The sequence below is a fragment of the Pseudochaenichthys georgianus genome, chromosome 15 (genome assembly GCF_902827115.2).
Source record: "Pseudochaenichthys georgianus chromosome 15, fPseGeo1.2, whole genome shotgun sequence".
Taxonomy (NCBI): domain Eukaryota; kingdom Metazoa; phylum Chordata; class Actinopteri; order Perciformes; family Channichthyidae; genus Pseudochaenichthys; species Pseudochaenichthys georgianus.
The window spans coordinates 6,260,766-6,288,488 of record NC_047517.1 but is presented as its reverse complement, the minus strand read 5'-3'; the positions used below and the strand labels follow the sequence as shown (position 1 = coordinate 6,288,488).

Below are 27,723 nucleotides of genomic sequence, written 5' to 3'. Positions count from 1 at the left end.
CCCACAAACACACCCCCGCTCATCCCACACACACAGCGCCGCTCGTCCAACACACACAGCCCGCTCATCCAACACACCCCCCCCCTCATCCCATACACCCCCCCCCTCATCCAACACACACACCCCCGCTCATCCCACACACACAGCCCCGCTCATCCCACACACACAGCCCCACCCATCCCACACAACACAGCCCCCACTCATCAACACACACAGCCCCCCTCATCCCACACACACAGCCCGCTCATCCAACACACACACAGCCCGCTCATCCCACAACACACCCCCCCTCATCCCACACACACAGCCCCGCTCATCCAACACACACACCCCCCCTCATCCCACAAACCACCCCCGCTCATCCCACACACACAGCCCCGCTCATCCCACACACACAGCCCCACTCATCCAACACACACAGCCCCCTCATCCCACACACACAGCCCCGCTCATCCCACACACACAGCCCCACCCATCCCACACACACAGCCCCACTCATCCAACACACACAGCCCCCCTCATCCCACACACACAGCCCCGCTCATCCAACACACACAGCCCGCTCATCCAACACACACACCCCCCCTCATCCCACACACACAGCCCCGCTCATCCAACACACACACCCCCCTCATCCCACAAACACACCCCCGCTCATCCCACACACACAGCCCCGCTCATCCAACACACACACCCCCCTCATCCCACAAACACACCCCCGCTCATCCAACACACACAGCCCCGCTCATCCAACACACACACCCCTTCATCCCACAAACACACCCCCCCTCATCCCACACACACAGCCCCCTCATCCCACTGCCTCTGTCAGAAGATCAGCCCACCAAACACCAAGACGGGAACATGAGAGTTCCATGCTTCAAAGCACAACGACGTGCTCTCACTGACCACGCTAAATGATATTATCTTAATTAATTTGGCTGCAATTGGCTTCTTATTTAATCCATGACAGTTAGTAAAGGGAGGGAGCGGTCAAAGGAAGGGACCGTAAACAGACGGCTGTCAGGTACAGCAGCTGGAGTCCAGAGGACAGTAAGGATGTCTTCACTCTGCACTCTTTAGATGATCCAGCAAAGTGACTTGGCATCACATCCCTGCATTATGGGTCAGAGGTCAACGCTGAGTGTTTGCAAAGGGGCAGGGGCCCGGGGGGCCGGGATGAGAGGTTGCAGAGGAAGGCGCTGCCTTTGTGCATCAATGGAGGATAATCTCATGACTGTCGAAGGAGGAAGCGGCTGTTTAAAGGAGCTCTCTATTCCAGCTGCTCTCCTTAGAAGAGAGGTTAAAGCAATCTGCCCCACTTCAAAGACCACACACACACACACACACACACACACACACACACACACACACACACACACACACACACACACACACACACACACACACACACACACACACACACACACACACACACACACACACACCACACACACACACACACACACACACACACACACACACACACACACACACACACACACACACACACACACACACACACACACACACACACACGCCTTCTGTTTCAGGTCCTGCCAACAGATGGAGGTGAACCACTGCCCGACTTAAACAGTAAGAAGCCCACACACAGCCCCACGACAGGGCTGCCAGTGCGAGCCTGTTTTACATGTCAACGTCTCCAACAGACTGATGGAAAGAGCCTAAGAACAATCATTTTAAATTACACTGAACAAACTAAATGTGTCAACTCCAAGCCCATTGGTTGATACATAATATATACCTTAACAAACAGGTGTGACGTGTTATTTAAAGGTCTGCTAACTTAGCTAAACAGTCGGGCACTATATTTTCTGCAAGCTCTACTCAAACAGGAGTACATAGTGCATTCGTTGGGAACTATTTTCAGATGTGGATTTATACACTTTTGGTCATGTAGTGAGTTCTTCGGCAGCAGGACGGTGAGTGGGGTACTGAGTCAACATATAGTGCAGCATGTGCGTTCAGGGTTCAACACTGGAGCTCTACCGTAGAGGAATAACATCATATATCACCATTTAAATGCACAGGCAACACTTTTTAGTTGGATATAATTAGTAGACAGTAGCATTTCATTTTGTAAAATTGGATTTTGTATATTTCAATTATATGATATTTAAGTGTATGTTCAATGGGACAATAGAGACCTTTAAACCAGAACGAACATTTTAAATTCTGCTGGATTTAGTGACGTTTTCTTGGTAGAATATATATTTATTTTCATTATGACTAGGGCTCCCTAGAACAACTAGAGTGGAACATCCCGGCTGTAAACGGAATACAAGTGCTGTTGGTTCTGCTATCATGATCTGCATAACGCTTATCCTAGAGAGATCTGAACATTATTCTAAAAATAGATGTTACCACCCATAATTAGAAAATAATCCCTACGCTAAATTCCAATATAATTTAAAAAATGAATCAAATTCTTCTTGCCTTGCCCTGGCATTGTAAGACTTTAGAAAGAATATTTTGGGACATTAAACCAACTGAGTCCTTACATTTAAATTGATTAATTCAATGCCTTAGAGTTACGTCTCTGTTAGTGTTACGGTTGACTTATTCGGATCAAATTGTGTTAAAATGTTAGTGGCAGCCAGTAAAGTGTATTTTTTACAAGTGTGAACAAGTTGCAGAAATCTGTAGGATAACAGGGTGCCAGCCAATGGACAACTCCTCCGGACTCCAGGGGGATTTATGTTCCTCCCCCCCTCCCCCCAATCCCATGCAATGATTCACACTAAACTGTCATTCCACCGATATAATAATCCATTGAGTGCATTTAGAATTCAGTGATTAAATCTCAATTAGGTGAAGAGAGTAGCAGAGAGTGTGCAGAGGGAGACAGACGATGGGTGGACAATGAGCTAACTATTCATTCTTCATTGCCAGAGGCGGGGGACGGGGGCTCCCCTTTGTGTCAGCGGGGGCAGTGGCATTGTCAGAACGCGCCATTATTTCCACTGCCAGCTGAGTTAAGGTGTGCCAATGGGGGCTGGCAGGTTCACCGCAGATTGCTTAGCACCCCGATCACTTTTCTTCCGTTCACCACCGTTCATCACGCCCGTCCCGCCGCGACATCTTCCCGAGCCGGGGAGAAGGGGGGACCGGGAGGAGGCGACAACAAATTCGGCCTCCTGCCTTCCTGCCAGCTATTACGCAGGAGAGCCGGTAAATCAGCTGTGACCCCCCCGAGCTGACTGGACACAAGCCAGAGGATCCACTCCTCTCTCCGTGGAGGGCTAATTTAATGCTTCCAAACATTGTGGATTCATCACAGAGCAGGGTGGGGATTCAACACGGATAATCCAACATTATCGCCCAGCAAAGTTAGCCTGCGTGTGACCCGCTGGTCAACGGTTGACCCTAGTAAACCTGGCCTGTGTCCCCCCTAACAGTGGACGGCCCACTCACAAACCCTCGCCCCTTCCCATGAACTCGTGGAAGTTTGATGGCAGTGTGTGCGTCGTAGGAGGTCTCCCGACGAGCCACGCCCTGGCCAACGAGCGAGCTTGGAGAGTTAAGGGGGCAAGGTAGCGATAATGTGCCCTATTTATCTTGTGCATTATAACATCTGGGAAACTTCTCTAAAAACAATGGAGGGCTGCCATTCTGACTTTACCTTCAGAAACCGTCCGAAAGCATTTGTCCCCTCGGAATGGATAATGGACAGGCCACAAATCATTCAGGACAACAGGACGAAGGGGTGTGTGTGCGTGTGAGAGAGAAACTGAATGTATGTGTATGTTTTGTGTGAGTGTGTGTGTGTGTGTTCCCCCCTGGTATTTAACTTCTCGGCTGGCCCATTCTGCAGGGCCCCGCAGGACAAATTGCCCTGCATGGTTGTCTTTGAGAGGCAGTGCAGCGCGCAGAGAAAGGGACAGGGCTGAAACACAGAGAACAGGCCTATAAAAATTCATCACTTTGACCCTGGCGACCTCCCACTACTGGGGGGTTGCACACACATACACACAGATGCGAAAGCACGCCCTTGCCCACCCACCCAAACTCATATTGAGAGCTGGAGAGCAAATGTTCTAAAATCATCTCCTAAATGTTACGTGCAGATTCAAACAAACAGGCGGAAAGGTTCAAGAGAAGTGGATTCACAGAAGTGTACTAAGCCTGCTGATCTCTTTCTCTAACACATGATCACTAGCAGACACAATGGCTATGGAAAAAAGCCTTCTACACAGGGAAAAGCCACCAGATGCTTCATTGTGACCGTGTCTCTGTGTTAAAGTAGTGGCAGTAAAAGGAGGGTGGGTCTTCTGAGGCGTATTAGTCCCACCAAGAGGAGGACATTGTCTCAGGCCCGGCTCTTGACACATTACTGCCACCTGTACAAAGAAAACCTAATGAGAGATTTAATCTGAGAAACCTCCCCTGCCACTTTTAGTCAGCAGTTTGAAACCAACCGCAGCAGATGTCCGCAAGCCTGTTTAACATAGCGGCTACTCCTAACCTCTCAATAAGGCCATGCATGCTTAAAATGCTCAATAGCTATCCTAATGTGTTATTCATTTGATTTTTTTAGCAGCAGTTGTTTTGTTTTCAAAAGGGTGGCTGCAGACCAGACGTTTCGCGGCCATTCATGTTTTCTCTTTCATGCTCAGACTCAAAAAGCACGTTTATTTTGTTAATGAGGAAACAAATATACACACAACTGTGAAACTATCATTGTAGCAGATTTAAAGAAAAGGGCAACAGAAGAGCCGTGCACTGGACCCTAACCTAACCCTAACACCGTATAAACATTTACTAACCCTAATGCTTTATACCTAAAAAACACATGTATCCTGTTAATGAGGAAACAAATATACACACAACTGTGAAACTATCATTGTAGCAGATTTAAAGAAAAAGGCAACAGAAGAGCCGTGCACTGGACCCTAACCCTAACCTAACCCTAACCCTAACACAGTATAAACATTTACTAATCCTAATGCTTTATACCTAAAAAGCACATGTATCCTGTTAATGAGGAATACAATATACATCCAACCACGGTTTAATTATTATAACACATTTAAACATGGCCAACAAAAGAGCCATTGATAAAGTATTAACATGTAATGATTCAAACCGTACTGCCTTATACCTAAACCCATATGTGTATGGTGTTAATGAGGACACACATTCATATTCAACCACAGGAACATCCTTGTATCGCACTTAAACATGGCCATTAAAAGAGCTATTGATACAGTATAGGCGCTTACTAACCCTAATGCCTCATACGTTTAAAAAGCATTTATCGTGTAAATGAGGACACAAATTCACATCCAACCGTGAAGCAATCATTGTGGCGCATTTAAAGATGGCCAACTGAAGAGCTATTGATACAGTATAAACACTTACTAAGCACCTGGAAACATTGCACTCTCATTTAATTTACCTATTCCACCGCGGCTCTTGCTGGAATCAATTAAAGGAAACAGACAGTGAGGTAATTTGTCCTTGCTGAGTCAATTACAGAATATTGAAGACCCAATCAGTGATTGGTGATTAGTGATGGTCCAATAGGATCGCAGGGTCTGTCGAGTTCATTACTCTGGAATTCGATAGAGATCTAACAATTAATGAAAGTCTAATTCCGTAGCCTTTGAAGAGAGCTGGAGCTTGGTTAGCACTATCAAGACTGCACATATGCAACTTAGTGTGACCAGCATCCAAGACATGAACGCTGATTTGACCAGGGACATTTCTAGAAAAGTGTTATACTTGGGGTGGGGAAAAATGATATTCTTATCTATTAAGATTCTGAGTTGATCACAACCTCCTCAACGAGAGCTAGATACTGTGACTGATGGACGGCAACCCGACACAACATGTCAACAGTTGTGTCAAGCATTTTGTTATGTTGTGCACAATTATTGTAGAAATGTACCAAAAAATAAATCTAATAAAAAAGGAAGCTTGCCTTAGAGTAGAAAAGAGTATTGATTACATGTTAACTTTCTATTAGGTTTGCTTTTGTTTTGTAATTGTAATGAGTTAATTCAACTCATAAAAAAAGAAATGTTTTCAATTTAAAAAGTCCAAAGTCTTATACACTCTGAGACCTATACCTTGCCTTCAGAGCATCATGTGCCACGTTGCTTTGATTAGCTCACAGTAGACTAGTATATACTGAGTTGAACTTCTAAGTCCAGAAGGATGCATCAAGTCATGAAATACCATAGGGTACACACCCCTCATTATCCCTTCATGTATTTTCTCTTTTGGAGCAACAGTTGAGCTACAATAACCGTTGATGACTTTTTCAGGCAGGCAAGTGACCGGCCATCCTGCTTCCAGGTAGGGCTGAACGATTAATTGATTTTAAATCGAAATCGCGATTTTAAATTATGCGATTATCAAATCGCAAAGCCTGCGATTTTTTTAACATTTTTTTTTTAACAATTTTTTTACATTTGTATTATGTGTCAGTCGTCCACACCAATCAGAAGTGCTGTGCTCCACATGTACCAGCCATTGTTAATCAATCAGAAGTGGCCCATGATAGAAGGTGATGACAGATTGATCCAATCACCTGCCAAGTCGCATGTTTCTATCGCAGGGTGAATCTGAAACTGAAGCTCGACTTTAAAGCAACCCAACGGAAGTTTCATGTAAGTTGAGTTCCTTCACTCGTAGCTCGGGCTGCGAGGGTGCTAGAGACGGGAGCACGTTGAAACGACCTTCCTAGCCGGAGTCATGGCCGCATTTTACAATAAACTTCAGTTGGGTCGCTTAAAAACAAATATCGCAATTCGAATCGCAATCGCAATATTTGTCAGAAAAATCCCAATTACATTTGTTCCCAAAATCGTGCAGCCCTACTTCCCGGGCGCACTGGAGGAGAAGACCCCGGTGAGGCACAGACCCCTCCTCACACACAAAGAACGTTGAATCATTTGAAGCACCACCCTTTAATTTGTTTGCACCATTTCATCTAAATGATGTGCTTGTCCGCCGGGATGAGAGAGAGAGGTGTAATTCAGCCAAGGGGAGGGGAAAGAGGAAGGTACAGGGGGGAGGAGGGATCCTGACACCCCACCACAGGGTGCTAGGCAACCATTTAGTGGGTGGGCTTTGTGATACATTTTACCAATTTTTCATGCCCATCCCTCTTGATGTGACCCCACTCAGGGCCTTTTATGCCCCTGACAGCTCTGCGCAGGAAAACATGCTGCCGCTCTGATAGCATGAAATCGGGAACAAAGACCCCAGGGAGAGGAGAAGGGGGCCACCGAGGCACGCTGTGCTCCGGGCCCGCCTGGCTCTGGACACAAACAGATGTTAGGCCGGCCCCGGCTCCTCGGCCCCTGAAAGAGGAGGCCCCGTCGGAGGAATGGGCCTGAAATGCATTGTTTTGGGCCTCCTCTAAGACAAAAAGTGGAGCCACTCCTTCTGAAAGGGCCTGGCAATATGGCCGTCACAGATAAATCACACAAGGGGGAGTGAGAGAAAGGCCCATGAATTCTCAATGTGGCCCTTAATGGGCCCTCTTAAATATGATGGGATATTTGAGCGCAGATGTGAATGGAGCCCAGCCACTCTGAATGTCAGAGGGCAGAGTTGTTTAAAAGCCCATGGTGCCAGCAGTGGGTTTCCAGCTCTGCTACAAAGAGCCACTCTGCTGCTGCAGTAGAGATGCACACTGGGAAGCCTGTATGCCGAGTCCTTTAATAATTAAAGCACCTCTATAGCTTCCTCAAACACAGCAACACATTTCATCATCTGTTGTTTTTTCTCAATTATCTGAGGTATTGTTTTTAGCTTTATTTGTGTGTCAGAAGAAAACCTGAAGATATATAATTAGTTGTTTGATTGTCATGAAACTTGGTGAAGAGGTGTAGTGTTGGCGAAGAAAGAGCCAGTTCTATTTGTGAGCGGATATAACGTTGCACCGTACTGTAGGGCGTTTGTGCTGCAGGCTTCAGAAACAGTGGCAACATCAGGTGAGTGGGAACAACTCAGGAACAGCTTGGCACCTTCTGGAACTCTCTGAGAAATACAACACATCTTCTTTTTAGCTTCAGTCCAACCATTTCAGAAGAGCGACTTCCAACTCGTGACATGGGACCAATCAGATAAACGTGAATGCACCGATGGCCTACTTCCGCCATGGAATGAGCCAACATACAAACACTGATTTGAATACTTTGAATAACCGTGACTGTGACACACTTGTTGAGGAGGCTTTGAATCCAGCCATGTGCAGCGACCTCAGTTCTCACAGACTGCTGATCTGAATATGCATTAGAGCAAGCGATAATGATTAGAATGCTGGAAAAGGCAATGGAGACGCTGTGAGTGCATGTTTTCATGCAGCCCCCAGAGACAACGTGTGTTGTCCTGGGAACCGCTCCATCCTTCAAATAGAGAAGAAAACACAATTATTGTGCCGTGTTCTCCAAAGGCTAGGACTGCATTAGTCAGAAGAGACTGACATCATACCGATGGACGCTGGGTACCGGGCACAAAGACAGCCCTATCCTTCACAGTGTACGCCACATTTCATCTGGACTCAATAAGCATCACTGTTAGCCGCGTGGTTCCTGCCCGTGATCTCAAAGGCAGGTCCGTAGTGAGCGGCAGCACACAAAGCATCAATAACACAGAGATACTGGGACGGACTGAAAGTTGATTATTCATGATTTATAGATAAATTACATCGGGGGGGGATTAAATACAGATTGAGTATTGAGTCCACTTGAATTTAAAGATTGGATTATTGACTAATTACATTTTGATTGTATGTATAATCGTTACAAGCATCATGGTTACTTTGAAATGCAAAGAGACGTATCTCTGTTGTATGAACTGTAAATATGTTGCGTCACATAAAGCTCTTTCTTACATGACTAAAGAACTGTATCCGTAGACTGACACGTGGCTCACGGACTTTCAAGGATGCATCATGTTACAGGATTACATTGTACATACTTTACAAAACCAGTTCGTAGTAACTTGAAAGAAACTCAACATATTTTCAGGTTTTTTTCAATTCTTTTATAGAACACTTAAAAATGATTTTAGATCAAAAGAAACTTATTCTAAAACTTTTTGATGAGTAATTTGTTACTTTTTAACCCTCTTCCGAATGACGAATATTTGCTGCTTTTCTAAGACAAAGCTTGTTTCAGTTTGACGATTTTAAAGATCAAACATGTCATGGATGTATGCAGGAACATTAAAAGGTGAGGCTTCATGAAATATAAACCTAACGAGCTTTACAGTCCTGAGAGATATGTGTGGATAAAGAAGAAATAAGAGGTTTTAACACAGCACAGGACAAAACACTTTTTTTAAATTGAAGTTTCTGAGAAATGTGAAAGTTTTAGAAAAATAAAGACAGCTATCCTTATCCATGCAAGAGGCAGCCTTTTGTATCTGGTGTATAACTTGAACGTGATGATTTTTAACTCACTGACAATTTGACATAAATAATAAAAACTCTGGTGAAAACTTTGTATCTGTGCACGTTTAACATGAAGTGTCTTGGGTTTGCCTTTGTGTGTTAGCATCAGCCAACGCAATCAGTTGATATCACTTTTGTCAAATATAAAAAACATTTACCTCAATAATCAGAATGGGATTTTAAAATACAGAGTATTCACTTTTTGGATTCCATGTGCACTCGATGCATTGCTGACATCTTTCTCGGGTATATCAAGTTGTTTATGTCACACCCTCTTCCTCCACTGAGAGACGCAGCGACAGCAGACAGCGGTGAGGGCCAACTGGGGTTACATCTCTGACCGGGGCCAACCCCAGGGGCCTTGGAGGCGATGCACCCCCCCGGGGCCCTGGCAGTGCCAGGCTCTGCGCTCATCCTTGGCTTGGTTTGTCACGCCATCCCACCGTTGGCATGGTGTGCCCAGCTGCCAGTCACAGTACCCCCCCCCCCCCCACCACCCTCCGAGTACACAATGGTAGTAGCATGGCTGGCGCCGGGCTCAAACGGCCTGTTGTTAATGAGCAGCACCAACAGAAGCCACTGCTTGTTCTTCATTTGCCAGCGGTTTAATGATATGGACAGCACTCCCATCAAAGCTGCATCGCTCAAGTGACGCCCTCATAGCTCAACTCTCTTTCCTCCAGCACCATTAGCATGGAGCACACACAGAGCAGAGAATAGGCTCTGCTGTCTGCAGGGAATAGTCTCCCTCTATATCCAGATGGGTATCTGTGATATAATGGGCCCTCATTGTGATAGATTGGACTCTTCCAGCCAGATGATATGCCTCTATTGTATCGTGAGGAAACATCTCCATTACAGGCGTCACCTGCGTGGCTGTAAACAGGCGGGGTCAGATAGTACAGGTGTAATAATATGTCTGATTAACGTGCAAGGTGTGTGGTAAATGGGCGGGGCTTACTGCCTGTCAGCTGGGCCGTCTTAGAAAAGTCTATTGGCTGTGTAAGCTGAAACAAACAATGGAAGGATTTGTCATTAGATTTGACCCAGCAATAAAACAGTCCTCCACAAAGGACATTCTGGGCCAACACTGATACGGAGTTTTAAAATAACTATTGCCTAATGTGTATGTTTTGTTGTTTATTTTATTCACATGTCACGCTAAGGAAACAAACGCTTATTTAATTGTATCTGGGATTTTCAGCATGAGATAAGCCCGTCTTTGAATGAGCACACATTCAGCTGTACACGTTTAAGACATTTGCTTGAATATGCTGTTGAAACATGTCTGCTTCAAAAGGCTTTTTGATACTATACACAACTGACAAACAGAATGCTTTTAAATATATTCCTTTCTTTAAAGTATTATTTTTATTTTACTTAATAGGTTGTTTTGTGTGTTTTACCTATACTTTATTTAAAAACAGAAGTTTGTATTCTGAGCATCTGTTAACGAACTAACTGAATAATATTTAAAAAAACTAATATCCTTAGCAAAAGAAAGATACATGTATTTAAATGTCCATATCAAAGTGATTCAAAACTGAAACAGGGCTATCTTTCACTTCCGTTAAATGTTATTCAATATATATAGTTCTCGATGCTGATCCTTTTGAGAGATGGTATAATAATACACGTTTCCTTTCACTTTTATATTTAGACATGGATATTTGATGCAAAACAACATATGAACTTGTTCCACGGCCATTGCTGAAAGTAGCGACGGCTGTCAACAACGCAAATCTCTTTCCATACTCATTTCATGTTAGATAAATAAACCCTCAGTGTGCCCTCTCATGGACATTTAAGTAATTGCCAATTGTTTGACAATAAATTATAAGGAATAGGAAGGATATGTAAATACTGTCCTGAAGAATTATGAGTTAAAAACTGTCAAATGTATTTTAATAAGCTTCTCCTTTTAGTCAAAATCTGATGAAGTACACGAGGGCTGGTGTGTGTGTACATCTGTGACTCTGGGTGTTAATGCATGAGTGTATGAGGGAAGCTGAGGGCAGCCAAGGAGGGTCACAGTCCCCAGTGTCAGGGGTCTCCAGGAACAGAGGCCCAATCAGTGCTGGCCCGCTGGTTAATGGATGGATGGCCCCCAAAATTAATTAGCCTGACTAATGTAGTGTACACTTAATTACACCGGCCGCCTTTTGATTTATAGCTGGCCAGATACACGCATGTTAGTCAAAGTCGGGCTAAAAAGGGAAAATTGTTTACCCTTTACTGGTGCAAATTATTTACCCAGACGAGGTTCAGCAGCCGGGACAATGGCCATCAACGGTGTAATGATCCCATGTTGAGAGGGAGAACACAGAGACTGCAGGTGACATGCATTGAGGATATATTAGAGTGTCCTCCACTAGTCCAAATGTGACGCCTACAGTGTCCATCTTAGATTAGTCAGATGGAAGCAATGGATGGCGCTCTGAGATAGTAAGTCACCTACATTCTTCTATGACTTTTTAACCATTTTTAAACTGGATAAAGGCAATGGTATTTCGTAATTTTTATTTTATTTAGATCATTAATGTCGAACTGCGAAGAAAATATTCCAGTAGTGGGGGAAAAATAAAAATAAATAAAAGTAATCATCGACGAATAACCTAAAAAGTGGTGATTGAAGGGTAGAAATTACCCCCAAGATTTTGTAGGAAAAAACTTTTATTTACAAGTTTAAGCTGATACACTAGTCCTGCTATAACCCTTTTTAATTTCATTTAATTGTATGCACTTCATCGACTTTTATTTTTTTAAATGGCCTAAAACAATTTTAAACACCCTAATTTGTATGGCCAAATATATTTTGTATTTCTTACAGTTGGTGTGTTGCTCATACATGCTGCAACAAACCAAAGATGGCATGTATGGCAGACTTTGTCTTCCACACATCTTCCACAGGGGAAATGGCTTGCTTATGGTTCTATCCGTGTTGTCATGGGCGTGTGCGTTGAGTAACTCTGCAGTGTGAGAAATGACTGATCTATCATGCTGGCCTGTCAATACTGAGCATTTTACAGCATTCATTAGGAGTGGGGATAGTCTAGGGCCCCACCTTTAATTTCATGCTGCTCAAGCGAGAGAAAGGACACAGGACAAAGGGAGGAAGATTGATGCCTGGGCCGGCCCCCTGCACGTCCCGCAGACGCAGACAGGGGGCGCCGCTCCGAGCCGCTCTGCAGTCAAAGAGAGGCCAGCTAGCCTAATGAAATCTGTTCATGTAGCAGCAGATCAGCCCCAATTAAAACGGCCCCACACCATGTCACAGGGACAGTAGATCAAGTCAGCAATTAACCTTCCCACTGGCCTCCATCAATCCTTAAATTGGAGCGGGCCGGCCAGCAGCACACAATCTTTGCAGATATTAAATTTACATTCTATTAAGTTTAATTAGGAGGGATTTTAAATATACTAGGAGTCCAGGCACGGAGCCCTGAGCCTGTCATCGACACTGCTGATTCACGGCTGCCGGCCACCTCCGGGGACACACACACACTCACTCACACACCACTGTACACCTCATAGCACCCTCTGAGTGAAGCATGGATAAAAAGCTGTGTTTGCTGTAGATGTGAGCAGGTCAACAAGGTGTACGTGACCCGGCACCATGACGGGTCAGCGCTCAGCTGTGGGCTGGAAGTGGGTTTCTATAGTAAGATTTGCCAATGGTTACTGGATTATGATTGTAACTGTATTGTTGTAATAAAGTCAATATTAGCAGTGATACAGTATGTGTTTGTCTGGGACTACTTTCTGAACCTTTCTGATTCTACCGGATTTCCAACCATTAGCCACTACCCATTTCAAAAACAATTCCTATCCTTATCCAGATAAATAATCATCGCATTATTTTGAAGATTATTATCCAGATGAATTGATACATTTGTATGTCTATAATGTAATTAAATAGTAAACAAGAATCCCAGTTTCTCAAAGTTCAAGATAATGTCTTAAAAATGTATTATTTTGTAAGTCCAAACCCCAAATATAGTCACTTGTATATAATATAAAAACGTCATATTTGAGAGTCTTAAAATGGCATTTTTTATGCATTTACTGTAAATCGCTATTTATCAAAATAGTTGAAAATGGTGTGTCGGTAAATTAATTAATTGATATAAAAAAAAATGAAAAATCAAATGTATCTTGTGGTTATGGGAACAGTTATTAAAGCTGATTCTTATTGTAGCAGTTACAGACTAGTACTGTAGAGTCTCCACAGGGCACTGACAGAGTTACTGTGTCCACATGTTGTTACTGAGAAGGGATGCATTGTATTGAAGCATATTGATGTTAATTAAAAACAAATCTGTAGTTGACTCCACGACTAGTCTGACATAACGGAAGTGGCTAAGAAGAAGGATGTGAGAAGTGTATTTATCTTGATATACATTTAAATGGCAGGAAATGGATTAACATGCATGCTTGAGATCAATAACAGCAACCTTTTAAATGTGTAACATTCCACCCCACACCAATCCTGTACTGCTCCCGCCTTCTTTCATCTTCATCAGAATAACATGTGCCGCCACTAATCTGCGCCCTGCCTGAACACTCAGGTGCTTTTGCTGCAACAGGTCTGACCGCCTGCTCTGCGTCTGTAACGAGAAGCTGCTTCAAACATGACTGCTCCGTGGGGCAATAAAAGAACTATCTGATTCTCCAGACAGAATCTTCAAAACCATTCCTTGCCGCTTTCCCGTTTTATCAGCACCGATGCAAAGCGTGATCAAGCCGAAGCCTGATCACACCCATGGGAGAGGAGCGAGGAGCGGACCACCTTCAGGCTGCTCAGCCCTAGCATTAGTCTCCACGTGGCTGTGTCCTTTGTGTGCCAGTCAAAGGGCCGCTGAATGAGGGTCAATTGAAACCAATTCCCTCTGTCGGACACAATTAATGGGGTTGCCCGGCCCGGGCGGGGGGGAGGGGGCGGACGCAGCCCTTTGGTTACTGATCCTGCCGCACAAGCATGCCTGGAATTTGCCACCTGGAATTCGCCCTGTGACAATAACAAACCCGCCCCCTTCCAAACCCACCTCCTTTTCTGTACACACATGGATACATCCCAGAATACCACCCTGTCCCAAACACCCACCCACAAGTCATGATGGGAGACAGGGGCGTGGCTAGTGGTTGTCCACAGTCTAGTCACCCACAATGGAGCAGGGACAGAGAAGAAGAGGAGTGGTGTAGCGTGCAGCTGTAGAGAAACGTACTGCAGCGTGTTCTGATCCACTGACTCTCAAAGTGGGGCCTAGTGATCGCCATGGCAGCTCAAATCCGGCTGTTCAACAAATCCAAAAGGAGTTTAAAATTGCAATTATTTCATCCACTCGTGGTGACAAAAGTCTATTAATCTCCAGAGCTTGTTTTGGGTCCTTTCCGATTGATTGCAAGTGGAGAGAGAACAGGAGAAAGGCAAGACAATGAGACGGCGCGAATGAGACCGGCCTCTGTGTCCGAATCAATCTCCAGATAAGTATGGCCGATCGATTCCCCGCAGCCCATCTACAGTTAAGCACTTCAGTGGATGTGCACTAATTGTCCTGTTGACATTAATTGTCATTAAAGGGCTTAAAGCGCCCCCCGGCTGTGAGTTACACCCCGCGCTAAGGGTGCACCCCATTTGTTTACTGGTGACACCACAGCTCAGAGCGAGGGCACAGGTAGACCCGACAGGTGGAGCCGGACGGGTCATCTGGAGCATCCCACCGTGCGCTGACACGATGACTTTCATTATAAATGTATAACGTCATCAGATTTCACAGAACTGAATTAGGTTAGTAATAATACGTTTAAATACAAAACATTAGGTTTGACGTATTATTACTGCCATCAACTAACCTAATACAGGTATGTGAAATGTGCTGACGTAAGACGTTTCATTAGTTTCAGCTTCTTTAGTGCACTTCACACGGATGACATCATCAAGGCGTTTTGTTGTCCCCATTAACTGGTCGGCAGGTTCCCTCATTAAGCTGGAGGGAACATGCCAGGTGTGTGCGTGTGTGTGTGTGTGTGTGTGTGCGTGCGTGCGTGCGTGTGTGTGTGTGTGTGCACCTCTAACTTCCTGAGGGGAAGTGTAAAAGGCCCCCCTGCATTGCCGTCAAACCCCTTTAACCGGGGGGAATCAATCAGTTTCATTTGGCCTTACAAATTGGTGTGTGTGTGTGTGTGTGTGTGTGTATTCACCCTAGATGTGAATGTGTGTGTGAATGGGGGCCAAGGTGCATAAGAAAGGAGCTGTGTGGAGGGGAGAGGGGAAGGAGATGGACACACCGATGCAAGCCTAACACATCCCTGGAAAAGGGGTCACGACCCCTGCTGCGCTCAAACAGCATTTCAGAGTGGTGGAGACATGGGGGGAGTGCTTACCTACCACAGAGCAGAGAAGACACGACAGGGAACATGAGGAGAGAGTTATCTAGATTAGCTACACAGGATAAACACGGACAAGCTCCGAATCATCTCATCTGACCCTCTGATTGGATGCTGTCCTCTCGGCCTAATGCATCCATGTCTGCCTGAAGTAGCTCTGAGACACACGCATCTGATCCATCTGAACGATTGAGAATATGACTTTCTCTATCAACTTTAAGATGGACAGAACTGACAATAACATGTCTGCGGCAATCCCCTTTCCTTATGAATCTAATAAAAGGAACATCCATCTTGTTTTTTATGTATCTATTCGTACCCTCTTTCTATTCCTTGTGTGCAGATATCTCACGGTATCTAACTGTAACATGTACAGCTCTGGACACATGTAAGAGACCACTCCATCTCTACATGTATGGCAGCCATTCCATTCCAGTTGAGTTCCAACACAGAGACATGTTGTCAGTAGTTTATAGAATAAAATAAAAACATGTTAATTTGACTCAAACCTGTAAATAGTCAAAACTGACAGTACTGCAGTGCTTTCTTCATTTGTTCCAGAGCTGTACGTGAAGCCATCATTCTGTTATCGTATTCTGTTGCTTTTACCTTTTAGAATATGTAACGGTAATCGTACGGTGTCCTTGGTGGTCATGAAAGGCACCTTAAATAAAATGTATTATTTATTATTACTATTATTATCATCTCTTCCTCTCGATACTTTGACCTTTTTCATAGCTATCCCTTGAAAATGAAAAGAAACAGCCTATAAATTAAAGTATTAAAGTAAGGCTAAAATATACAATTAATGAATTGGCTATACAGTACAAGTTAACCGTATGTTTTGATCATTAATTTCTCATGGCTTGTAAATCCCTCTGTATTGTATGTGGAGTTAAAGGTCCCACGTCACGGCCATCTCTACTGATCATAGTTCCATTGTTGAGTCGACTAGAATATATTTATACTGTTCAATGTTCCAAACTCACATTGGTTTCTCACAGCATCTCTGTAAAGTGTGTGTGCACTCTCTGTCCTAAACGCCTTGTTGGAGCTCCTGCCCCCCCCCCTTCCCCGTGAGCCCACTGTGCTCTGATTGGTCCACCACCGTTACAGCGGAACATCAGTGGTTATGTGTTACAATGGCGTTTGTTAGCAACCAGAAAATGACAGCAGTGATGACAAACAGGTGAGAATGCCGCGTGGGGTCTGGGGGCCGTGTTGGCGCGACGTAGCGCGGCTCGCTGCTGGAGCGGACAGTGAGCTCTATTACTGGTGTCGTTTCCTGGTTGCTGCGTGGGGTCTGCGAGACAGCGAGACATCGCGACATTCAGCCTGAGCACCGTGGAAGGGGGGGTGCTGAGGGGGCTGCAGCACCCCCATCTGCGAGGCTCCACCAGCACCTGCACTCCCAAACGCGGCGCACCTACACACCTACACACGGCGGCGTGCGTTGCCGCTCGGCGGTGGGCGTGTCTTGAGCTTGGGGAGTCAACGCGAGCAGCCCGACCAACAACCAACCACATGAATGTCCCGCCCCGGACATACAAAGCAAAGCATTCATGCTACATCCATGCTGGCTAAATATACTGTCTATGCTTGCTCGCTGTCCATTCAAACGAAATACACTGGATATAAACTCCCCAAACAGGCGAAAACCTACCAGTTTCCCCCACTGTCTTTGCCACCTCCCCCCATGCCTGGCTCCTCCGGTTTGTATCCCTGTATGTTCCCTACCGCCACGATCATTTTCTCCTCCTTTTGTTGACATATGGGAAATAACTGCGGTCTGGCTCTCCCAACATACACCCGGTTTGATTGGCTAGAGAGGGATTTGATTGGCTGACGCCTCCGTCGAGGCGGCAAAAGTAGAACATTGCTCTACTTTTGCAGCGAGCACCTCGAGAGAAGCTACGCTTTGCTCCCACAATGCAGTTCGGCGAATCGTGACGTCACCCCATTCAAAGTGAATGGGCAGAAGCGTTGAAGCGGCAACGCACGCCGCCGTGTGTAGGGGCCGTAGCGCGTCACAGTTTCGCCGCTGAGAGAGTGTGTGTGTGTGTGTGTGTGTGTGTGTGTGTGTGTGTGTGTGTGAGGAGCTCCATGGATTGGTCAATGAGTCCATTTGGGTATGGTCACGTCAATGTAACCAGGAGGAAAAAGAAAATGTCCAACGAGGCGTTCTGGGGCAGCACACAGGTCTTCTCTGTGTTAGAGGTCTACTCGCTACAGGGTGCACTTTGAGGGTGTGTGACTGCAGACCGGTCACATGCAGAACAAGCTACAGAACACAAGGGGACGGTGATAACCAGAAAAGCAGGAGATGGGACCTTTACCAATACAGATCTTTCTCATACAACCAAGTAACTTCTTTTAAAATGTGTTGGTGCGGTGATGACGATCTAATTGATAGAAAATATGACTTTCTCTTAAAACTTTAAGATGGACAAAAACTGACAAATATGGATGCAACATGTCACACAGCTGCAAACCGATTTGTTTCAATATAAGTGAAAGGAACATCCATCATTCGAATGTGTCTATTTTGTGTGTTAACATATCTCACTTAGCATTCCCTTTGTTCCCCTCGTCAGCTCTTCCTCTCTGTAGAAAGCTATTTCATGGCCTTATCATAGCTATCCTATCAACATGAAGAGAAACAGACTTTAAACTAACTAAATAAAAGTAAGGCTTAAAGGTCATCATATTTTAGGCAGAACATTTCTTTTTATCTTAAAGCTGCTTTAAAAGTTAACCAACATGTGTGTTGTTCTTTACTCGTTGCTTCTAACTCCACGTGGTGTCCATGGATGTAACAAGACACGCACTTTCTGTTTTCTAAGAAACAGATCTTTATTAGAAAACCAAGTAACCTTTTCAAAGATATGTGTATCTATTTCAATGTGTCCAACAGTGTGAATGCGGCCACACAAACAGCCTCCATGCCCTCACTGTGCAGGCAGTGTGTGCCAGGTGACGGTGGAGTGCAGGGGTTGAGTCCTGAATGGCCTCAGTGTTTGCACATCTGCTGTTTACGATGCTTCACTCGGGTTCATTAGCTCCACGGCAACACACATCCACATGGTCATGAGTGAGTTAATGTAACCCAATTACTGATCCAAAATCAGATCTGCTGCACAAACTTTGAGGCCCTCAATCAATGCCCCCAATAGGCTGCTGATAGCACTCAGCTGACGGGGATGTACTGCTCCCCTAGTGGCCGGATGACTCAACTACAGGTGGTGTTCTTCTTCTGCGCCACACAGAGGGAAGTCATTCCTTTGAACTCTATCAAATTAAACCAACTGTACACATGGCGCTGCTCACCTTCCATCTGTGGATGTGTTGCTACGATTCACAAAATAAAAAACAAAGTGTAGTTATCAACCGCTAATGCTAACAATGGCTAACCTGAGGCTACTGCTGGATCTGTAAACAAGGCACGCATCCATGGCAACGCTCCAGCAACCTGGGCGTGAGGTCAATACCAGATCCAACCTCCGACGCCCAATGGAAATGGATCGCTGCATTAGATGTTTGAGCAAAACCCGTCCCTTCAGAAAGCCCCCCCCCCACTTCCCCTCTCCTCTGAAGGGATGGAATAAACAATGCCCACACCTTGAACAGGCCCACTGGTTCCACAGCCATTGTTCTGGAGAGGACCGGCCAACAAGTGGCTTCCCACTCTGTTACCACCGCACACCGCTGTCTGCGCTGGGTCTGTATGACTGTTATGCCACCACCACCACCACCCCCACCCCCACCACCACCCCATCTCCTTCTGAAGGACAGCGCTACCCTGGCTCTCACTGGCTTCATTTGCACCAAGAACAGGAGAGGAGGAGGAGGAGGAGGAGGAGGAGGAGGAGGAGGAGGAGGAGGAGGAGGAGGAGGAGGAGGAGGAGGAGGAGGAGGAGGGGAGCAGGAGAGGAAGAGCAGTGAATGGCAGCATCACATAACAATGCACTTGGGGGCCAGGTTGGCAAACACAGCTGGGCCAGCCACAGTGCAGCGTTTAATGAGGCATAACTCCAAAGAGACAGTGGGCTACTCAAACCACTTTTACTAGATTGCAGTCCCTCTCTTATACACACACATTACTATGAGTTTCATCGCTTAACCACATGTGTATCTTAGCATCGCGCTGTGCACCAATGTCCCCGTATCGAACAGGTTGTCTGTATACGGGTGCGACACTCACCTCAATGACCTGCTTGGAGTCCAGCCTGAAGTTAAAGTCCCCAAACACGAAATACGGCAGCCTCTCATGCCGCTGGTCCGTGATCCTGAAACACATTACAACATTGTAGTCAGTTTTATACAGCCATCACAAGCATCATTCCTCATGAACAGAAGTCTTTAAGAACACTTCCAATCCTAACAACCACCATCTTGACAAGAAGGAAACGACTTGTTGAGGTTTTTTGAAGCCTTCATTTGATGACTCCCCTGACCTCAGGGTAGTTAGTTCATGAAGGCCACAGCACCACCTGGTGGTGAGAACACTCCAATAGGAAGACCTGGGTCAGTCAGTAAGACTTCATGTGAAGCCTTTTGACATCCTTTGTGGTATGACATCATCAGTACAGGGCCTTTGTGATGACCACAGGAAGGATGTAATAAAGGGACAAACAGAGAACATTAAAGAAAGCATGTCACCTGAGAGTTACATGTCCAGGAACAGCCGGGGCCTATGATGATGATGCATGAAACTGCTCGGATGTCATGATGGAGATAGAAAGCTGACAGACAGACGTCCCCAATATTGTCTCCATAATAATCATTTTTTAAGTCAAGTCAATATTATTGGATCATTATCCAATAAAGTTACAATCTGAACCTCATACGTGATTTATATCCTTTGACACCATCCTTTTGGACCCAAAATAAACGTTAACATTTCTTTGGGTAACCAGTCCCTATTGTAAAGAAAGACTTGAACCGGGGAGACGCACCAAAAGACACATAGGCCGAACCCGGGTCAAAGCCCCAGTGCACGGCCCCAGCTCTACCAAGTGAGCTGGAAAGCAAAACACTTTTAACAAGGAAAGAAACAATGATTTATTTACAACTGTTCAGTTCAGGAAATGCAATTTCCAACTTTACAAAGACGTGAAGGAAGACAGCATCTTTCAAAGGGATTTGAGAAAACAGTTCCAACAGTTAATTCTCAGCTGACACCACAATTAAATCAATACATCCTGATCATTTGCTTTGATGGCAGAGAAAATTTACTTTATGAAATTGATCAAAGGGAGAGCAGAGAAGAAACCTGAGGATATGTTCCATGTTCGTCCTGTACCCATCCGCCAGCTGCCTCGCAGAGAGATACGACGGCTGAGATGTGTGGGGGGGGTCATGGGTTTACACGAGGGACCGCGTCCACGCAGGCCGCCCCAGGCTCTGCTTCCCTAGCAGTGCTCCTTATGGGACTTTTGATTTTTGATGCCTCTTAAGGGTGTTTTAATCTGGCATGTTTTACTGTCTCCTGTCTTGTGAATGTTGTTAATGTACTGTATGCATTGCTTTTTAAACCTCGGTATAGTGTCAGAGAATTTAGATCATCTGTGTCATGGACGACTTCCAAAACTCGGGAGCCTCGTGAGCATCCCAGTGCTTTAAAAAAATAAAATAACGCACCTAAGTGACATATAATTAACTCCTATGCCTCATCACCTACTTAAAAGTGGCTTTTCTACAGCGCGCAGATAGGAAATGAAGGTGGACGCAGCGTCTTGTGTAATTAATGATTCAGGATGCTTGGCTCGCTATCTCCACTAAACGCGCGGATAAATCTCACCGTGGACTTCCCAGGCCCAGATAACAATATATTTATGAGGCCGTAAAGAGAGAAGGAGCCTCCTCTTAGTGGTGGGTCTGTGCTGTCGTAAAGCACCCTTCTTCTGGGGGCAGGGAGAGGGAAAGGCAGGGAGGCGAAGGTGACTGACGAAAAGAGGCGGGGAAAGCAGTTATTATATTAAATGGAGTCATTTCGACATTATATTAAAGAGAAACCTGCCTTCCAGCAGAACAGGGTCAGCACAGAGACAGGACGAGCATTCAGGACGTCCTGTCCAACAACACAGATAACATGTTTCACTGTTATAATTAATATGATTATTCATGTACAGGACTGTTCTAGCATTACGATGAACAGGAAGAGTATAGTAAAGTAGAAGGATAGGAGAAATCATTTGATATGATAATATTTTATTTGTGAAGAATATGGATCCTTAGTTGCCTTCCTGTAGTTGCAATATGGGCTGCAACCGACAACATATATAATAATAATAATATAATGCTCTTGTTTATAAGCCATTTGGTTGTGACAATGTTTCCGTCTCACTGCCATGTATACCTTATATCATTTATGTATCCGAACATGTTCAGCGACTGAACAAAAACAAATCAAACATCAATGCTTGACAGGTCAATGGGAAAGGCAAAGGGACTTCTTAAGAAGCTCAACAGTAACCAACAAGTAACCAAAGGGCCAAACACAAATGAGATGCTCTGGTTGTGTGTGCACGAGAAATATTTATATAACAGCCGCACAAGTGGTGTAGGTGTGCGCACAAACACTTGTTGACATCTGAAACAAAGTCACTGTGTGTGGCTGCGGCTAATGTATACACTCAACCTGTGACTGATGTCATTAGTGACCTCACATCCTGCTGCTGAGCGACTCGGCTCTATTCAAACAGGGTTAGTGGTCAGCGTGTCCTATTGGCTCCGACGGAGCGCAGTCAAACGGCTGCGCTCAGCGTCAGGGCAGTTGTTATAGGCGTGGGAACTCTCGTCTCCCTTGTGCTCTGAGAGAATGCACCCCTTCGGCTGCTGCGAGGGACGAGTTGAAGCAGAAGAGAATGCAAACAGATACATAATAAACTCTGTTTCACATGTAACCTGTATGAATAACAAATACAAATGTATGTATGAAGGGGCTGAAGACAAAAAAGCAACTAGAGAATGCCATTCCGAAGTAATGTCCTTATTGATCTGCATACTTTGATGTCAAACAGCATCGTAACATGTGGGAGAAGAAGGCAATCGATACAGGCGGCAGGATGTTCAGATGACGGACATATGCCGCTCAGCACTCACACCCAATGAGAACGTGTTTGCGTCCCACATGGGGGTCTTCCTCCCCTCTGTCCCGCAGCTTTATCCCGCTAACAGCCACGTCTAATACCCGCAGCCTTGCTGTGTTGTCCGCTGCTCCAAGGTATCAGCCACAGGTCAGAAGGTAACACTCTGTTTACACGATCGTTTCCTAAAGCACTCATGGTGACCCGCTGGTGTGAAAGTTGACTTTTTTCTTGGCCTTTGTGGGGGGGGGGGGGGGGGAACGAAGACTGGCAACATTAGCTACAGCTACTGGGCGTGAAAAGAGCCTGAGGGTGGGGGGTCCCGAGCCTGGGGGGCCTCTCGAGCTGACCCTCACCCTCAGCGGGGGCCCCATTAGCCTCGTCATCACAGTTCATTCAGGGAACTGTAACGGTGTCGGGGACATTCCGCCACAAAGACGCACTCCTCTACACAGTCTATAAACACGCTGCTGCGGGCCGATTCATCGCGCACTGACACCCTGACAGAGGCTCTTCACAAGGCCCGCTCTCACTGAGGCCTGGGCAGGGGCCTTCTGCAGGGCTTCCTAGGGGCCACACAAAGACTGGGGTCAGACGCTAATTTATAACATGGCCCCCGACTCTGCTCCCAGGCTCCTTTAACCACCAGCACAATGCAACCGCAGCACATTCTCTGACGGCGATTGGAAAGCTCTCTCACACGGTCGTGGTGCCGCCGAAGGGAACACATGCACAAAGAAACTGGGCCCAAGAAAACATTCAAACGCTCCACGATGAGGACACCATCTTATTCTCAGAGATATCACGAGTACCATAAAACCAAACCAATCTTTCTCCTTCGCCCCAGCCTCCGTCCCTCAGCGGCTCCTCACCAGATTACACGCCGTGACTGACAGCTAAACTGAGCCATAATAGACAGTCTATATGAGATTATGAGGGTGCACCGGGGGGCCATGTCACGGTTATATTGACAAGATGACTTACCATAAGTTGTCCGCTCAGATTGGACTTTGCACACAATAGCAGGGCCGAGCGCAGTCATCCATTGTAAGTCAATGTTAAGATTTGGGGAGAATGTTAACATTGTGAAGAATGTGCTGGGTGACGTGTTTCTGAATGGGACAGGGGTGGCCCCTGCCGGGACCTTTGACTCGGCGGGACGGCCTTCTCCTCGTCACCCTGTTAGCTCCTCAGTCACGCCCATCCCTCCAAGAACACCATGCAGGGGAGACGGGTGCTGAGGGGGTGCGAGGATGCTGCTGCGGTCACACAGAGGTGACTGAGTAAGTCAGGTCGAGCCGACGGAACTGTCGAAGACCAGACTCATGATGAGGAAGACGCATTCGGTAGGTGGAGCCAGCGGAGTGGAGCTGTGCTCTGTGGCAACACGTCACTGCGCTGGCACTGCCGTTGTGCTTCCATGTAGAGCGGTGCCGCCCAACAGAACAGAACTGTACCCTTAGCAATGCGCAGCGCTCAACATTGTCTTACACATTGTTTGCTGCTAACCATTTCGATGTAAACCAATTAGATAGCAGCTGTGCTAAGTTACGCAAGCTAGTAGGGAATGAAAACGTAACTGGCTGTTCTCACCACAAAGCTCTAAGCCCAACTCATGTAGCACATTTCTGGCACTGGACAAAAGACCACCTGTGTAACTGGACTGATACTGGATAGCCGAGAGCATGGAGCATCTGTCCTGGACACCAGGAGGGCCCACTACGGTACAACATCAACTTGGTCCTTATCATGTATTTCTATCTCCGTACCTTGTGGTGCAGGAAGGTCCCAATAACACCGATACACAACACAACAGGTGCAGCCATTACAACCCGTTGGGACGACCAGGAAATCCAAAGTGATGAACAGGAAAAAGATGTTGCAAAAACAAAAATTGGACTGATAGTTTGATATGAGTTACATCACAGTACAGTTAGGCCACACTATTGCCGCATCAACGATCAAGCTTTAACAATTAAATATTATTCTATTAAGGAAAGACGCTCCAAAACTAATTACACCCACTTTGATTCCGGGAGCCATTTGGGGTTAGGTAGCTTCCAAAGGACACTTCAACATGTTGACTGTACGGGATGGGAATCGGACCACTGACCCTCTGACAGGTAGGAGCCCCCCAGGTAGACTGGCCATCGGGAATACCGGGAGTTTCCCCGGTGGGCCGGTGCTGTGTGTGGGCCGGAGGGCCAAAAAAAAAAAAAAAGTTTCTAAAAAAACGTACCTAAATCCTACCGGCCCACATTTGTAAGTGTTCCGGCCCAGCCCAGCCCAGTGGGGTGTGGCCAGGGTTGGGTTGTAACGGAATACATGTAACGGCGTTACGTAATCAGAATACAAAAATCTGTATTCAGCTCGTGTTACATTTGAAAAACGAGTAATCTGATTACAGTTACTTTCGTAAACCTGAAGTGAATACATTTTGGATTACTTATTGGAATTATTGGTGGAAAGATTTCCTCACAACATGTAATATTCATTACTAAAGGTACAGCCTTGTCTGGTTTCTTGCTCAAGGGCACCACGGCAGGGCAGGAGGTGAACTGGGACCTCTCCAAGTAGAAGTCCACACTCCAAATAGGTCTGGTCGGGGACTTGAACCGGCGACCCTACGGCTCACAGTCCAAGCCCCTACTGACTGCCATAGATTTAGTCCCTAATTTTGCTCTCAAAATGAACCAGATTGATGCATTTAACTTCGACATTTTAAAAACAAAATCTTCCCGGGGGAGCTTGCCCCCGGACCCCCCTAGAGGAGGTGAGGTCCATCACCTGCCCACACCCCCTGTTAAATTGTCTCACCCACATTGAGGATGCTTCGTACGTCGCCCATGTTTTATTCCATGTGTCAAGTCAGGCAAATTGGGTCAACATGTTATTGCATCAATGATCTGTTAACATTAAAATCACTAAATATATGCCGTAACTATTTTTGCTCTAGGCAACTCAAGGGCTCAGGTAATGTGATACTATATGAATAATTGTCCAAAATAACATAAAATGCATAGGGTTTTTTGTTAAGTAACATACTTTCGTCGCCGGCCGGCCGATACATGCCGCGCATTGGGTGGGCCTGTCTGTCAATTAATCCCCGGGCCACTTTTTCCCCCCAGTCCGCCCCTGCCCTCAGCCACAGCTGCCCTCCATCATATAATACAATGTAACCTGAATAAAAACAGCAATAACGTTTTAAAATATTGAAGCCTATCGCATCATTTGATTGGCTGGACAAGTGTGGAATGGCGACAATACGCATTCAGCAGTAAACATGAAATATTTGAACATAGCATTTGTAGCGACTTGTCTCGGTGTGATCTGGGCCGTACACTCACTATGCCTGTGTCTGTGCTCACCTGGGTTCTGTTCCTAAGAGTGGAACTGCACACAACTGACATAGAAATGAGTAATTGTGTCTCGTCAAGTTACTATTGACTGACATAGTGAAGCCCTGTGAGGAAGTGATAGGTTTAGGAACTGGGTTTAGGTGCAGACTATACTTAATGGGAACATAGACACAGAAAGGGGCACGTATCAATGTGGGCTACAATACAAGCTACATTTAGCTATGCCTGTGCTAGCTGGTCAAATAAACAAGGTAATTAGAGATATTACAATATACTGTGTGTAAATAAATAAATATTGGACAGCCAAATAATACCAAAATAATTGTGGCATTGCTAATAAATACAAACCGGGAGGATGAACAGTTCTCATCTACAGTTGATATCATGTTAGTATATTAGACGTTCAGATGTGTACGTGTCTGGATAACAAAGGGATTATGTAAATGTTGGAGAATGGCAAAGCTGTATGGGAACACATCTCTGAGAGAGCCATACGTAAACCATTTAGAGGAGACATTAAAAGTCCTTTGCAGGTGCTGGAGAGAGACTTGGTGTGTGTGTGAGAAATAAACAGGTCCACTATGAGCAGGGAGACACTGGTGAGGATTAACCTCTGCTCCCGAAGGCCTCCCAGGGTGAGAAGGCAGTGTACGCGTACACACACACACACACACACACACACACACACACACACACACACACACACACACACACACACACACACACACACACACACACACACACACACACACACACACACACACACACACACACACACACACACACACACACACACACACACACACACACACACACACACACACACACACACACACACACACACACACACACACACACACACACACACACACACACACACACACACACACACACACACACACACACACACACACACACACACTAATATAGCTGCTGTATGTCGCAATGAAACACTGCTGCTGTAATGTGAAGTGGACACACACTGCTCTGTGTAATAGATGCTTCTGCCCTCATGGAGGGTCTCTGTGCGCCTCCAGTCCCCCCTGCTGCAGCTCAACATGTCCGTTGGCTGGACCCGGCCTTCCTCTCTGCTCTTTCAGCCTGTTGTTCTGGGGAAAGCCCAAAGGGAAACATTTAGATTGGAGGGCTCTTTGAGACCCTCTGACAGTTGATTGATGACCGTCCATAAAGTGACAAAGCCCCGCTGTGTGGTGGCCATCGCGGCCCACTGCCTCCCCATGGGAAACTAATTGCTTTGAATTGTTAACGGCAACATTATTTTTCTGCCAATCATTGCTTTTCAATGCCCCGAAAATGAGCATGAAACAAGTCTTTTCAGCGAACAAAACAGTTAAATGTCCCCAATGTTGATCAAATTAACTTCAGCACGGTGACAATGGACTATATGTGTGTGGAAATAATGGCACGCCACAAAGGACGCCTTTATGCTCGGATTTCA

The 27,723-nt window shown here is 45.7% G+C and overlaps 1 protein-coding gene across 2 annotated transcripts in view; it reads right to left on the bottom strand.

Moving 5' to 3' along the window:
• The window catches only part of LOC117459683 (inositol polyphosphate-5-phosphatase A), a 201,661-nt gene that overhangs the window by 28,999 nt on the left and 144,939 nt on the right, over positions 1-27,723 (bottom strand). For both annotated transcript variants that reach the window (XM_034100754.2, XM_034100752.2), the window contains exon 9: positions 20,019-20,103. In XM_034100754.2, the coding sequence (XP_033956645.1) occupies positions 20,019-20,103 (85 nt within the window). The remainder of the gene's footprint in view (positions 1-20,018; positions 20,104-27,723) is intronic.